Genomic DNA, 16676 nt, shown 5'->3' with positions numbered 1-16676 from the left:
TGTATGTTGACCAATATGTTAATTTGGGACCATGTGGCTTTGCCCTGGTTTGCCATACGTTAGTCATTGTGTAGAAAAAAATTGCCATTTCGGTCGAAGCTCCTCTATTGCCTGTAATTTCATACGCAAATTCGGTAGATCGTATTTGGAATAAATTCATTTTAATATCAGTGACGGTATTGGCCATGAAACGGGTAAATACAAATCCTCCCATCACGATCACCTCGTTGTTTTCTTCTACTACTTTCCATTTCCTCTGCGGCTACCGGTTAACAAAATGCGGCGACAGTCTTTGAGATTGGGACAGTGTAATTTTCACTAAATCTATAGTTACCCCATTTGTAGAAACGAGTTATGCGGTGGTAAACATGACCATTAGGCATTGCAACCGATTAGTATGACACTAAATGAGTCAGTAATGTGCCCTAGGAGTCTTGAGAGAAACCTAAGCACCTGTGGAACGCGGTGCACATTCGCTGGTTGTCTGTCCGTCTGCCCTGTGCTTGGTCCCCAGATATAAAGAGCTAGGAGTTACCAATACTGACATTAATTTGTTGATATGAAAATAATCACTGAGTTATCTGGTTTTGTAACTGACGTAGCTGTGTTGTTCGTCGCACGCGTTTGTGTCGTAAAATTTAGAAATTTCGTGTGATTTACTTGTTTTGGTGGTGATAAATAATATTTTGAATATGGTGTGCCTCGAGCACGGGATGAGAAGCCTTTTCCTTCTGGTGACGTTTTCAGCAGGTGCGTTAGAATAAAAAGACATCTCTTGTTATAAGTAGATATATACTTTTAATTACACCACAAATAAGATTTACATTTATTTATTCTTTATCAAAATGAAAATGGCAAAAATTGCCCAAAGTTCTTGATGCTTCAATCACATACAAAATAAAAACTTTAGTATCATATTATCGTTTCTATCGAATTTCTAAAAATACAGAAGTAAAATCTATTTCGCTCAAGAATAAAATTTGTTTCTATTAAATTATGAATCAGTTTACACTCAAAGTTCAAGGATGAAAAACTAATAACCTGCATTACGCATTATATTTCGAATGGAAAATTTATAATTACCTACCGTCCTTAGAAATCCAAAGATTTAAATGACAAATATTTTTATTTAATTTTTACGGGATCTAATACAAATACAAAATTTTTTCTTTTCAATTTTACGGATATGTAGGATCTGGTTTGCGATGTATTCGTGACTTTTCATATCTTCTTAAAAATCTTACTAAAACTAAAATGAACTATGTAAACAATATTTGACCATAATTTAACGTAAAAGTTATTAGAAAATGTGTAAGACTGCGCAAATAAATATCTCGTCAAAGCGGCCATAATTTCTAAGAGAATCTGATAAACTTATGTCAGCACATGGTTTTAAAAATGCATACTATACTAATTCGTGTCAAATTTAAAATAAAATAGAATTCATTTGGTGCAACTATTTGAATTTTTTATTGCTGATATTACCAATGCTACAGAAGAGTCTGTCTTAAATGGGACACCCTTTGTGTCTACATTGTTTCCCATGGTTTAACGATGAGAATATCATATACCTTATTTCAGTTCAGTTGGAAACTGATTTTACAATAGTAGGTACTTCGTGTTATATTGAAAAAATAACTATTTATAGTTTGTTTTATTATGTAAGTATATTTTTATTATGTAATTCTATTAATTTATATTGACATAAGAGGTACATACATACTTCCATTGTAAATGTCCTTTTTTCAAAAGTTTATATTTAGAGATACTAAGCAATAAAAAAATACTTAACAGGTAAAGCGTGAATATAGCAGTTTATTTAGATTTTAAAAACAGTAAAAAAAAAGTTTAAAAAATCAATTATTATACATACACAAAATAATTCATATTAAAACAGACGAGCCTATTGACAACACAAATATTTTTTTGTAAGAAGGAATCGTTTTTTTACTTAATAATTTTTAAAACTAATTGAAGTAGCTGACAGAATTAAAAATATGAAAATGAAACACGAATGAAAATATGTTAAATAATATCATTTTAGATGACATACATGTAAAATTTTAAATCAGTACCTAATTATATTTATACCTATTGTGATAATTAGTCGATTATTGTGAAACGACCGATTTTTAATAATACTAAAAAGTTGATTCATATCCATTAACAAATTACATTATTTATTACAATGAATTAAATACAATAAATACAAACAAGTAAATACCTACTTAAAATTTCAACACATGTTATGTACGAGAATAAAAAACTTATGGTCCTAATGAAGAACAGACATCTGTTTCAGGTCAAATATATAATTTGCAAACGATCTAAATTACTTTTAATAGATCAATACAGACGCCGGGAAAACTTTTAAGAATCGTATTAAATCAATTTTAATCATTTATATTCAGCGTTCAAATTCGTTAATAACACATGTCTAAACTAACTAAATATGGAATATTTCTTCATTTGTACAGTAATTTATTATTACACTTAAAAGTTAATTTTCTAATAATGTTGCTTGATACTAAAGAGAAAGGGACCTGTAATTAACGTATCCCTCAGGAGTCAATATCAGGCGGGCTATTATTTTCCAATTTTCTCCTCCTTAAAATTATTTTGTGGTTTAACAACAATCTATATTTACAAAACTACTACATCATTTTGTTATTAATTATAGGGCACATAAAACATAACACATTTTCTCCACATTTTTGGTACTCGTCACCGTGGATATTAAGATTAAGCTAATATTAACTTGTTTGATAACATAGTAGTGGATGAGAGCAAAGACCTAAATAAATGAAACAGTGTTAAGTAGGCGACAAGACGTTTGATGGCAAATTGCATAATTTCCGACCTATGTACCACATAATTAATAGTTTATAAGGTAACATTTAAGATATCAGATTTTTTTATATTCTATAGGAATTAGTCACTGTATTTTAAATTTTAGCGTATTGCAATCATAGTTCCTAATTTTTAGTAAATAAGCCGCATTATTCGTTAAATAATGGGCCCCATGCCCCATACATTATAGCCCGTTCACACGATACGGCTTTTGCCACTATTCTTATTATTAATTAATAAAATTAACTTGTGGTTTTAATTAATAAAACAATTTAACATATCTGATGTTACAACTGTTCAAAATTTTGTCCAACGACGTGTAAACACATTTGGGCCTGTTGCACCCAGTTTCTACGAACTAACACAAATGTTGTCTTGCTTCACCATAAATTAAAACGATATTCATCAACTCCGAGGTGCTATACATGTAAGCCATTTTTGAGACTTGAAAAAGTAATGTAAACACTATCGTAAAAATGTATTACTAAAATCAGATTTCAGTATTCGGAATCACCTGGGGCCACATGGAGAGAGAGAGCGAATTGCGTATAGCGCACAACGCAAGTGACGCTATAGACTAAACACTACAACTAAAATAATTTTTTTCTTGGACACTATAAGGATTTTACAAACATTTTTTACACTATATTGACTCCAGTTTTCATGACGCATCTATAAACAATTTTTTTGGATAAGTTATGAATTAGCCTGTATATTCCATAGCACGATTTAAAACCTGAAAATAAAGGAAGTAAATGGACAGTACTTAGTTTATATGGATAGCAAACTGAAATTAGTGAGCACTAAATATTATGAAGTGAATTCATATTAATTATATTTTTGCTCCTGAAAATATGGATGTTTTCTTTTGATAAAACACACGTACAGAAGGGCTGCCGAATACAGTTTTTTTTTGTCTCGTAAATTTTAAGAAAGGTAAAAATATTTAAAAACTTATTCAGGAAGACCGTTGTTGTTACTTTCAACATGTATAAACCATAAGTATAAACATTTTGATACAAATATGTGATAAGTTTTACGTGACTGATAATTATGCTATTAAAATGTGATAAATGTACATCTTTAACAAAAAATAAAATTATTGAATGAAATTTGTTGTTAGTTTCTGTCCTCATCCTCAATTTTCGCCTATGTTTTGAATAGCCGTAATAATTCTACAAAAGGGGCCCGTATAGCGCAGTTCCCGCTACAAAATAGGAACATAAATCACATAGAACAATAATTCCGCTTCCAGAGAGCCAGAGACACAACGATGCGGACAAGCGCGCGACCGAGCGCTACGTTATTCCAACCGCGAAATAAATAACCAAGATTTTGAATATAATTATAATTTTAATAAAATAGTCAAGTAGTCATGTGAAATATTTGATATTTTTCTATAAACTAATTTAATATTTCTTATTTTTAATACTTTTTACCACAGCTTTATTTACATAACAATAATAACAGCAACAAACAAAACAAAATTAAACCATAAATTTAAATTTTGCCATTACTATTTATACACTTTTGCAGTTGTTCATAAAAATGGTGTTTTTTGACACGTTTGAGTGGTGGTTGACGTATCGGTTTGTCATTGGTAATTGTAAACGAATTATTATTTTATCTCCGAAAAGCCCAACTTAATTTTTCATAAATAAAAATATTATTATATCACTTTTTAGTCAAATAGTAGGTAACATTCGCGTAGGTTTCGCAACATGTTGAAAAAGAAATGAATATTTATGTGCTTGTTAACTGGCTTGCACTTTTAATCATTTCTTTATAGAGGAAATTAACTCTGGATACAGGGTGTTTACTAAAGAATGGGTCATACTTTAAGGCTAGCTTCCTTGAATGAAAAGAAGCTGATTTAAATCAACTTACCTTAGTACCATGTTACTTCCTTAAAAAGTTATAGGTCCGAGAATGTAGTTTTTTATTTCACTTCTTTAAGGTGGCCATATTCCCGGCCGAGAAGTAGTGAAATTTCTGGCGTTTTTAGGTACTGAAATCTTTGAAAGTAAAACGTGTAGAACAAAAGTAAGCACAAAAATAAAAAAAAGCGTGTGTAAAACATGCGTTTGCTGTTATTCTAACCCCACATTTTAAGAATTATTTTCACGTACTTATAAATAAAAGTAAACAATTTTATATGTAGGACTAAGCAAGTAAATGTTATAAGAATATTTACAAGTGGAATTATATATAAAAAAGGTAGTATTTTTGAAGATTTCAGTACCTAAAACCTTGATGGTTTGATAGTTTTTTGCACCTGTTTATTCGTTTTACTGCGGCGTCTTTGAAAATAACCAGATGGCATGACATAACATTCCTATTATTTGATAAACTTTAGATTATTCAGTTATTAAATGTTTGAAATTATTTGTCTTTGCGGAAAACACTATTTAAAGAATATGGGGCCCTTAAGATAATTTATTTTATTACTGTGGTAATTTTACTAAAATTTTGTAAAGGGTTTTTTGTGTTATAAACACAAATATCTGCTTGTTTCTTGCGATAAATATACAGAACGTTTTGAGTACCCTTGCCACTATATTTTTTTCCTTCAGATTTTTTTTAAAGATCGATATTTTTGGAAATTGATTAGTTATTTTAAAAAAGCATTTGATTTGCTTTAAAAAAAGGTATCCTGGTTACATGTCGGAAGGTTATGCCTAATTGTCTAATATCATTTGTTGCTAGTGCTGCTACTACGATTCACTACATAAGCGAAATAAAAAAACTACTTTCTCGGGCCCATAACTTCTTAAGGAAGCAAGATGGTACTAACAGGCTATTGATTATATCCAAAAAACAGGGTTAAAAGGAACTACGACGTTCAAGCAATTTTATTGCATGAATCGTTCAAAGGGTCATTTTAGATGAAAAAACAGCGGAATGCTATTAAATTAGAGAGTGGAAATTAGAGATAGGGGTAAAAATGCACTCCTTTCAGTTTTTTACATTGTAGCTCGAAAACGAAGCAAAATTTCACACTATACATAGTTCATAGCAAAAATTATTTAGAGAATAGAATTTCCCATCGAAATGGCTTATTTAAAAAATTTTAAAGGAAAATTTTATGCAAAAAATCGTTAATACAAAATTTGAAAAAAGCATAAAATTCGATTTTTTTATTTATTTGCCTCTAGTTTTTTTTTGAGTAAAGATAGATATAGGCATTGCTTCATAGAAAAAAAAAAGTAGATAAAATTTCCTTCAAAACAGGAGGTTGTAAAGTATTTTTGAATGAAAATTGACTGATGTATGGCCACTCAAACTTACAATTACGTTTTAATTCCCATTTTTTGCAAAAAAGGAAGGAAATAAGACGTTCAAGGATTTTCATTACATGACTTGTTCGAAGGGTCATTAAAAATGTAACACCACGGGGTGCTATTAAATTAGAGGGTTGAAATTGAAAATAGGGGTGAAAATGCACTTTTACAGTTTTTTAAATATCGCACGAAAACGAAGCAAAATTTCGATATAGTTCATAGGAAAAATTTTGTAGAGAATTGAATTTCCCATCGAAACGGCTTATTTAAAAAATTTTAAAGAAAAATTTTATGCAAAAAAACATTAATAAACAATTTTAAAAAAAGCAAGAAAAGATTTTTTGATTTTTAATTTTTTTTTTAAGTAGAAGTAAGCAAAGAAAATTCCTGTACAAAAAAGCTAGATGAGATTCCCTTCAAAATGATGTGTTTACAAAAGTTTTTCGACTAATATTGACTGGTCAAACTTATTTTTTGATTTTCGTCGTTTTTAACATAACAATAATTATAATTCTTATTATTTTTGCAACAAATTGGTTCATTACTTAATAAAAAAGTTTTAGTTGTTAATAATAAATAAAGATTTTCACAACTTAGTCAAAAAAGTAAATAAAATCAAAAAATCTTATTTTTTGCTTTTTTAAAAATTGTTTATTAACGATTTTTTGCATAAAATGTTTCTTTTAAATTTTTTAAATAAGCCATTTCGATGGAAATTCAATAATTCAATAATTCAAATAATTTTTCCTATGAACTATGTATAGCGAAATTTTGCTTCGTTTTCGAGATACAATTAAAAAACTGAAAGGGGTGAATTTTTACCCCTATCCCCAATTTCCACCCTCTAATTTAAGAGCACTCCGAGATTTTTTCATCTAAAATGACCATTTGAACGATTCATGTAATAAAATATCTTGAACGTCATAGTTCCTTTTAAAATCCTATAATCAATGACCCATGAGGTAAGTTGATTTAAATTAGCTTATTTTCATCCAAGGAAGCTAGCTTTAGCAAATACCTTGTATGTTTTGCCAATATGTTGATTTGGGATCCTGGGTCTTTGTCCCAGCTTACCTTGCCATATCTACGCCGCTGTGCGTAGAAAAAAACGTAGGTATGCCATTTTGGCCGATTCTTCTCTATTGCCAGCAATTTTATACGCAAATTCATCCTATCCTATTTGGGAGAAAATCATTTTAATATCAGTGACGGTATTGGCCATGAAACGGGTAAGTACAAATCCTCCCATTACGGTCACCTCGACGTTTTCTTCGACTAGGTACTTTCCATTTCCTCTGCAACTACCTAAATACATACCTAAATGCGGCTCAGCGTATCCGAGACAGGGTAATTTTCACTAAACTCTAGTTTCCCCACTGATGGAAACGAGTTCTCTGATGGTAAACATCGCCAAGGGGCATCACAACCGATTAGTATGTCACTAAATGAGTCAGTAATGTGCTCTAGGTAGGAATCTCGAGAGAAACCCAAGCACCTGCGGAACGCGGTGCACATTCGCTGGTTGTCTGTCCGTCTGCCCTGTGCGTGGTCCCCAGATATAAAGAGCTAGGAGTTATCAGTACTGACATTTAATTTGCTGATATGAAAATAATCACTGTGTTATCTGGTTTTATAACTGACGTAGCTGTATTGTTCGTCGCACGCGTTTGTGTCGTAAAATTTGGAAATTTCGTGTGATTTATTTGTTTCGGTGATAATATTTTGAATATGGTGTGCCTCGAGCGCTGGATCAGATGCCTTTTTCTTCTGGTGATGTTTTCAGCAGGTATGTTAAAATTAAAAAAATATCTCTTGTTATCAGTAGATCTGGTATGGATATATATAATTTCGCAGCAAAGCATTTTATTACTGGAAAAATATATACACCACAAACAAGATTTACACTTGTTATCTTTATCAAAATCAAAATTGCAAAAATTGTCCAAAGTTCTTAATGCTTCATACAAAATAAAAATTTTAGTATACTATGTTACCGTTTCTATCGCATTTCTAAAAATATAGATAAGTAAAAATTTCGCCTAATAATAAAATTTGTTTCTATCAAATTATGAATCACTTAATACTTTCAAAGTGATCCATAATGTTCTTTATATTGCAGTTTGCTCTGCTTTTAATATATTTGAATACGTAAAAAAGTTCTGTGTAGTCAGAACATACAGCTGGAAACATTTTTAAAATAACATGTTAAAAAAAACACAAAAAAACTCAATTTTTTGTACAAAATGATATAGGAATTTCACCATTTCGCATCAAATAGGTAGTTGTACTACTTCAATAAACAGATGATAAACGTACCGTTCCAATGTTACTTGACATTTAATAAAATAACGTTTGGTTTGCGACGTCTTCGAAATGTTAAATTTCTCCGAAACTAAACATGGTAAGATGCTGTTTATACTTTTCGTATAAAGATAAAAAAATAATTGTATTGCTTATTATACATATTTCAAATAGCAAATTTATAATTACTGTCCTTAGAAATCTAAAGGCGGTTTTCCACTAAACGGACAAAACAAAAACAAAACACAAACTTGTGTCGAATAAAACAGAACTGTAACTTTTCCCAAACTTTTTGAAGACTGGCGTGTTTTGCGACAGTTGGAGTTTTGTTTTTCGGGCCCCGCATCAAAAAGGCGGCTTTCCACTAAACGGACAAAACAAAAATAAAACGCAAACTGGTGTCGAATAAAACAAAACTGTAACTTTTCGCAAACTTTTTGAAGACTGGCGTGTTTTGCGACAGTTGGAGTTTTGTTTTTCAGGTCCCGCTCGAAAGCGGTCACATCAAAAGGTTTCGACGTGTTTTGAAACACAACTGTTTAGTGGAAACGGTCGTGTTGTGTTTTCTATTTAAGTGATCCAACCCAATATCTATGTTGGCGTTTTCTTCTTCCCAAAAACAATATTTTAATCATTAATGAATTATAGCTATTAAACAATATATATGTGTACGGTTAAAGTGTTTACTTGGCTAGGATACAAAGTCACTAACTAACCAAGTAAACACTTTAACCGTACATATACCACGAACTCCATCGATGGATATCTGGGAAACCTCTCGAAGGATTTTTTTGAAACTGTGATGGTGTGATACAGACTGTGGAGCCTACCAAGCTAAAATATTTTCAAGATCATCGTATTTCCGGTTATACCGGAAGTTTATACTAACTTTCTTATTTTAAATGGAAGCCCCTATATATTATTGCAAAAATATTAGGGGTTCCCATTTAAAAATTTCGAGTTTTCCACATATTCTGAACTTCATATTCGATAAAAAAAAATTGATCACCCTGTATAAAAACTGGAAAATTTTCATGTCATATTCGATAAAGTAGGTCTTCCTCTACAAATGTACACCTACCAATGAATGTACTTTAAGTGTGCACAAAGCAGGCGCTGTCGGACCATTAGTTTTGGCACAATTGCAATTTGAATTTTTTGTAAACTTCTGTATGCGTTGTAGGTGGTCCGATTTTAATTATCTTTCTGCCGGATTGTAAAAGTAGGAGCATTACAAAACGTATATTCTAATTTTTCCGATAAAATGATGCGAAACAGGTGAAAAATTCCTCCAAACATGCTCAAAAACGGCCGAGAGCGCGTATGCGGTTAAGTATTAGGGGAAGATAGTGAATTGCAAAATATATAAATTTTGTCAAAGCAGCCATAATTTTTATGAGAATTTTATGTTATGTCAGTGAAACAAATAAATACATAAATAATAGCATTTTAGATTACTTGTAAAATTTTAAATCAATTTATACCGACTGTGGTGATAATTAGTGGATTATTGTGAAACGTCCAATTTTTTTACCTATTTAATTAAGATACCTACTTATTAAATTACACTTGTTCTGCCAGCTTTACCGAACGTTATTTTAATTTAAGGAAAGTATGTATATATGCTTTAAAAAAATTCGATATTATTCTCATTTTAATTGTATTGCACGTACAATTATTTATTACATTTAATAATAGTAAAAAGTTGATTCATATACATAAATACGATAACTACAAAGTAAATACACTTAAAATTTCATCGCATGCTATGTACGTGTATAAAAAAACTTATGGTCCTAATGAAGAACAGTCGTCTATTTCAGGACATTCTACTACCAATTGCTGTTAATAATAGCTGCAATTTACAAACATCGATCGTACCTTTTATAAATGTCTAACATCGAGTGCAAAGCGAAAACAAAACAAGGGGAAAGCTTGGTTACTTACGACAATAATAACGAAGTAATGAGGTTTGACCTGGACCTTTAAATGTAGTACCCTCTAGGTCAAATATATAATTTGCAAACGATCTAAATTACTTTTAATAACCAATACAGACGCCGGGAAAATTTTTATTTTCAGCGCCAAAGTTTTGTTGACAACCAAATTTAAATTTGGAATAACCCGTATCTAAACTAACTAAATATGCAATAAAGATAATCGTTTTTCATTAGTACAGTAATTTATTATTACACTTAAAAATTTATTTTCTAATAATGTTGCTTGATACTGAAGAGAAAGGGACCTTGTAATTAAGGTATTCCTCAGGGAGTCAATTACAGGGCTATTATTTTTCAATTTTCTCCTCCTAGAAAATTACTTTGTGGTTTAACAACAATCTATTTTTACAAAACTACTACATCATCTTGTTATTAATTCAAGGGCACATAAAACATAAACATGTCTCCACATTTTTGGTACTCGGCACCATGGGTATTAAGCTAATATTAACTTGTATGATAAGATAGTAGTGAAGGAGAGCAAAGACCTAAATAAATAGAGCAGTGTTAAGTAGTCGACAAAAGACATTTGATGGCAAACAAAATTAAGTCATTTAAAGGTGCGTAAATATTGTCAGCAACATTTGACGCATTTTTGAAATATAATATTTATTATGCTTTTAACAGAAATAATAAAAAATATGATCCATTTCAATTGAATATATAGGATGGAAGCTATTGTTAAAATAGTATAATTATGTGATTACTCAAAATTACTTTCGGGTTATTACGACACGGTCTGTGAATCTGGTTGCGACTTTGATTCGGTCCGCAATTGGCGGCGACGGCATAATAACCTGAAACAGCCCCGTGAAAACTCTTACGACCACAAAATATGTGACGTAGGTATTAATTTTAGACACGTTATTTGGAATTTAGAACCATAGAATCCAGTTTATAAAAATAATATAAATTAGGTACAACAAAAATTTTTTAAATTACATACATTCCGATCTGCAGTTATAATTTCTTATGTACACTGTGTTGTATTATTTTTTTAACACCTATGTATCATACATTTTCTTTAATTTTTTTTTTGACATTTTAGTACATCACTGTGTTTTTCTTCAACCACCAAATGAAGTGATAAGCGAAGCACCAGATTATAAAAATGTATCCAGTTTACTGCCTCAAAAACAAATATGTGATAATATATCGATCCTACAACATGCGGACCCCAACAATAAAACCATTGGAAGAGGTAAATTTTCTTTCGAGAGACTTCATGGTTTTAACAATACGCTCTAATAAAAAGCACAATCGTATACAGCCCCAATTTTTCCACACTTCAGCTCTTCAACTCTTACCTCTTACCTTAGGCTATCCCCTAAAATATTATAAACTTCCATAAGTATTTCTAATAACAACATCCCTTGAATCTAATTTCTTTCATTACAACAAAAAAATGTTTCCTAAGACAAGTTATATTGTTTCAGTTCCTTTATGTGCTGAAAATGCTACGTCGCCTTCTGTACAACAGAACTCAACAAACTCATCAAGCGACTCCAAAATTAGTGTACCTTCAGAGTTCCCAAAAGAAGGATTAAACATCAAGACCACTAATACAATTCAGGATACTCTACACTTAAGCAATAATAGTCAAAATGAAACAGACCCTCATGACGAAAAAATTAGTACAAAAATAGAAACATCAACCAACCAACCAACTTTAAATATAACTTATCCAGTAAATAATACAGCTGTTAATTCGAGTAAAATAGACACGGAGGTGTCGGATCTATTGAACACAACAGTCAATTGTTTGACTCCAAATCAGATCCCTGATTCAGCCCCCAATATCACGTACAACAAGTCGGAACAAATAGACCGAGATGTAGAACTGATAGAGAATGGTGAAAACACAGAAGATGTATTGAGGAGGAACTCCACCTTGAAAGAGAAAGTTTCCAACCCCGGAGTTCCCTTGGTTCAGGGCCAACTGGCTGCTATCCTGGCAGGCGTATTCGTGGTCATATCCGTCATCGCTTATGTCGGTTTGTTGTCGTGGAGGCGATATTTAGAGTAAGTAGTAGTTATTCTATTTATTTGTTGTGAATATGTTATTCTAGTTGGGTACTGTGTGACTGTAAGTTGATAAAGAGTATATACAGGGTGTTTCAAAAAGGTATAGCCAAACTTGAGGGGGATATAGAGGACATTGTGGTTGAAAATTTTTGCATATCTCTAGTCGAAAATGAGCCACTTTGGCCCTGGAGCAATTTTTGTCCAAGAACGTAATAATCTTATTAGGCATTATGAAATCGGTTTTAACATCTTACGATAAGTAAGAGTTATATTCCTAATAACGAACTATTTAAAGAATTAGATAATCACTAGGCATCGGAAATTGTGTAACGACAATCAAGTAAATTAACAACAGTAATCTATATTATGCTAGTAAGCTGCAATACGCGTTATAGTAGCAGAAATAGGCTAAATCTATGGTTAAGCCGTGTGCCGCTTTATGCTCACGAATCACAATGCTGCTGACTTCAATAAAAACACCTGTCATACATTCGACCAAGCAAAGTGTCAAACTCACTCTTACACTAACCTAACCTAACCAACGTCCCTTAGCAAAAGACCTGGATTGTTCACCGGCATGCCAGGGCCGACAGGGCAGGCATTAGGGTGCCCCTGGATACGTATCGAATAAATTGATCGATGCGAAGCTTCAGATCAGAGGCAGATATGACGCGTATAGCGGAATTACTAAAATGTGAAAAAATGATTTGAAACAAAATAAACACGTTTATCTCTTCTGATAAGTGTTTACCAACTCCATGTCCTACACACAATGTTGGTAAAAATTGATTTTATTCATAACTGTGTGATAAAAGTTCTATTGCATGCATCTAATCTAGCCATGCAATATCATCTGTGTCACATTGTGAGGAATAGTGATACAAATGAACAGAGCTGTCACGTAATAAATGATCAGACCTAATTGAGTGTTTCACATTTATTTTGTTGAGGAAATTTTGGTTTTAAGTTATTGAAATGGTACAATTTACGTTCGAAGAGTATGCATCTTATTTATGGCAAAGCAAGATGCAACGCTAGAGGAGCTGAGCAGAGCTTTCCAAATTGCCAATGTTCTTGTCAAACAACATTTTCATCAGTCCATTGTCAATTAAGAGAAAAAGGCAACTTTAAACCAGATGTAGGAAATTGACATCCACGAACTACACGGACAGTGGTCATTGAGGTTTTGAATCGCACTAAAGAACCACCCACCATAAGCCATTTTGAACAATTATTATAAATTTATTATTTTTGCTCTTATCCTTAATAAAGAATTATTTAAGGAGGTTTATCTGATTTGGAATTGAGGAACAAATATTCATAAAAAAATAATATAAGCTTATTAATATGAAGAAAATCCTCAAAAAAAATTATGACTAGTTTGGATACCTAAGAGACGAGATATTAATAAAATAATTTTTCACGATTTAGTAGTCATATGAGAATGCAGATTTTTTTGGTCTTTCCACTTAGAATGCTCAACAATTGACGAACAGTTTCCACAGCAACTTGTATAATAGGAAACCGATATGTAAGGAATCGTATGACAGCTTGTAGAAATCGATTAGGTACTTGTAAGATACATAAGTTATAATAATTCTCCTTCAAACTGCTGTCGTTGACTAACTTAACCTCCATATGTGTGATAGCGGCAACGCCGCGGTTCTCGAGGTAGCGTATTATTTGAAATTCGCAGGTGTGACATGTATATTTCAAGTTTAGGCATCCAAACAAAGCCAGCCAAGTGCAACGTTGCCAAATCTAAAGGCTTACTACTTTGGTAACTAGCGAATCTACAGAAACTCTCGTTAGACGTAAGACTTTCCTCTGTACCCGATAAACCTGCTTAAATATCGAAGCCTTTTGAGGCCAACATAATAACATTACGTTTTTGGACAAAAATTGCTCCAGGCCAAAACGGCTTATTTCCAACTAGGGGTTTATATACAAAAATTTTCTTCTGCAATGCCCTCTATAACCCCCTCAAGTTTGGCAACACCTTTTTGAAACACCCTGTATGTGGTTTTTGATTTTGCGGTACAACAATGTATGCCAAGAGAACCTTCTTAAAAATATTAATTAATTATACCCGCAATATCTAATAAACAAGTAGTAATTAATAATTATTATAGTAGTTGGGGCAAAAAATCATTGTAAATAAATTAATACAAAAAAACTAAATATATAAATAAAACAACAAATGGTATGAATTTGATAAACGAATCATTACAGAATATATTTAACTTTGACAATATTTTTTCCAGAAATAGATATGGTGATAGACAGATGTTAGTCAATGAAGACAATTTTAATGACGACTTGAAACATTTTTCGGTAAGATATTGGGTAATTTTATTTTCTTATTTTATTTTACACGTTGATTTTTATTTTTCAGATATAAAGTGCCATAAGAAATACCAAAGAATTAATAGTTTATAAGGTAATATTTAGGATATCAGATTTTTTATATTCTATAGGTAGGAATTAGTCACTGTATTTTTAATTTTAGTGTATTGCAATCATAGTTCCTAATTTTCAGTAAATAAGCCGTATTATTCATTAAATAATGGGCCCCAAAGGTTATGCCCGTTCACACAGTACAGATACGGTTATTTTATCGAATCAATAAAAATGTCGAACGGCGCAGTGGTGTATAGTTTTAATTCTGCATATTCATCAGATGACAGATCTTCAATTGAATTCAATTTAACTACAGTTTTGATAATTTATTCGAAACTGTAGTTAAAATTTAATTGAAGGATTTATCATCCGAACATAATATAATAATATATGACAATAATAATGATTTATTTGTACCGTTTTATAAACAATTTCTAGTATTTCAGCAAAATTAAACAAAATAATAAAATACACAAATCTCTTTGTCAAAAATTGCCCAGTCAACAAAATTTAAAGTTTTTAAAACAATATGTTACGTCACCGAGTATAAAAGGCACTTAAAATAAATAGTACAATTAAATAAAACTATAGAAAAATCACAAAAATTCTGGCATGTGACCACCCTCTCACCAGTCGTCTCTCTCTTTTATCCACGATATTTCTCCTGCAGAGACTCAAGTGGGGACTCGTCAATGTTGGGGAAGCTCCTATATCGGGAGTGTCACGGTGGTATGAAGGGAGTGACGCTGGTCGCAGCTTCACCTGCCTGAGCAGGTCCATAGAAACCACAGTTTGGGATAAGCGACGTTATGCCGGTGTTAAGGATTTAGAAGGATCAGATGGTTTCTTAAGTTTTACTTTGAGGATGTCATCCAGTGATATTACCGGCTTAAAATAGTCAATAGAAAGGGTTTTAGTTTTCTTTGAAAACTTCAGTAGATTAGAAACTGACTGATAAAAAACTATGCGCCACTACGTTATTCGACATTTTTATCGTTTTGATAAAATTACCGATTCCGTACCATGTGAACGGCCAGTACACGTATTAAAAAATTGGACAGTTTGCAGCGCTTCGGTATATGCTGAGCGTATCGCTAAACAAAAATTACTGTCTAGTATGTATTATTAAAATTATTATGGGGCTCATTTGCTGTCTTGCCTACAAATACATGTATATACTATAGCATGATTTAAAACCTGAAAATAATGGAAGTAAATGGATAGTAGCTTACAGAAGGGTTGTCGAACATACATGTGGTAAAAAGACTTTAAAACTTATTCAAGGAGACAGCCCGTTTTCTGTTAGACTGTTGTTACTTTCAACATGTATAAACCTTTATAAACATTTAGGTAGTAATCTGTGATAAGTTTTACATAATTTTGATAACTATGTCATTAAAATGTGATAAATGTACACCTATAACAAAAAATAAAACTATTGAATGAAATTTGTTCAGTTAATTTCTGTCCTTATTTTTTCTTCAGGATGGAAATCATTTTTGAAGGATAAATCTATCTTGTTATAATAGCCCAGTAAATGAAATTTGTAATACATTTAAATCAAAAGGTAATTAGTTTCAGATTGAAACTTGGTTTAATCGTTAGTTTAGGCAAAAAGAAATAATATTTCCCAAAAAGTACCCGTTTAAAACAACAAGATCATTGTTTAAACAATGATTATAATGTAAAAATTACCAAAAATTGAGTTTTTTAGCTGTATTAAAAAGCGCTCTCCAACAGGAGTTTTTGCTTTTGTTTATACTTAAAGGTTTTCAAAAAACGCTTCATTTGAATTGAAACCTGCTAAATTAAAATCCAT

General features: G+C 31.5%; 1 protein-coding gene across 3 annotated transcripts; it reads left to right on the top strand.

Moving 5' to 3' along the window:
• The first annotated feature begins 571 nt into the window (after positions 1 to 571).
• Positions 572 to 15252, top strand: LOC108909194. 3 transcript variants are annotated; one of them, XM_018713440.1, is made up of 5 exons: positions 572 to 750; positions 11481 to 11633; positions 11869 to 12454; positions 14722 to 14791; positions 14853 to 15252. In XM_018713440.1, exons 1-5 carry the CDS (start codon positions 693 to 695, stop codon positions 14856 to 14858), a joined length of 873 nt encoding a protein of 290 aa, XP_018568956.1. In that variant the 5' UTR covers positions 572 to 692; the 3' UTR covers positions 14859 to 15252. The 3 variants fall into 3 exon arrangements, with proteins under 3 accessions (XP_018568956.1, XP_018568955.1, XP_018568958.1); XM_018713439.1 differs by lacking the exon at positions 572 to 750 and adding an exon at positions 7637 to 7917; XM_018713442.1 differs by lacking the exons at positions 572 to 750; positions 11481 to 11633 and adding an exon at positions 7638 to 7917.
• Positions 15253 to 16676: the final 1424 nt, after the last annotated feature.

The sequence above is a fragment of the Anoplophora glabripennis genome, unplaced genomic scaffold (assembly GCF_000390285.2).
Source record: "Anoplophora glabripennis isolate ALB-LARVAE unplaced genomic scaffold, Agla_2.0 scaffold305, whole genome shotgun sequence".
Lineage (NCBI taxonomy): Eukaryota > Metazoa > Arthropoda > Insecta > Coleoptera > Cerambycidae > Anoplophora > Anoplophora glabripennis.
This window is presented reverse-complemented; position numbering and strand designations above follow the sequence as displayed.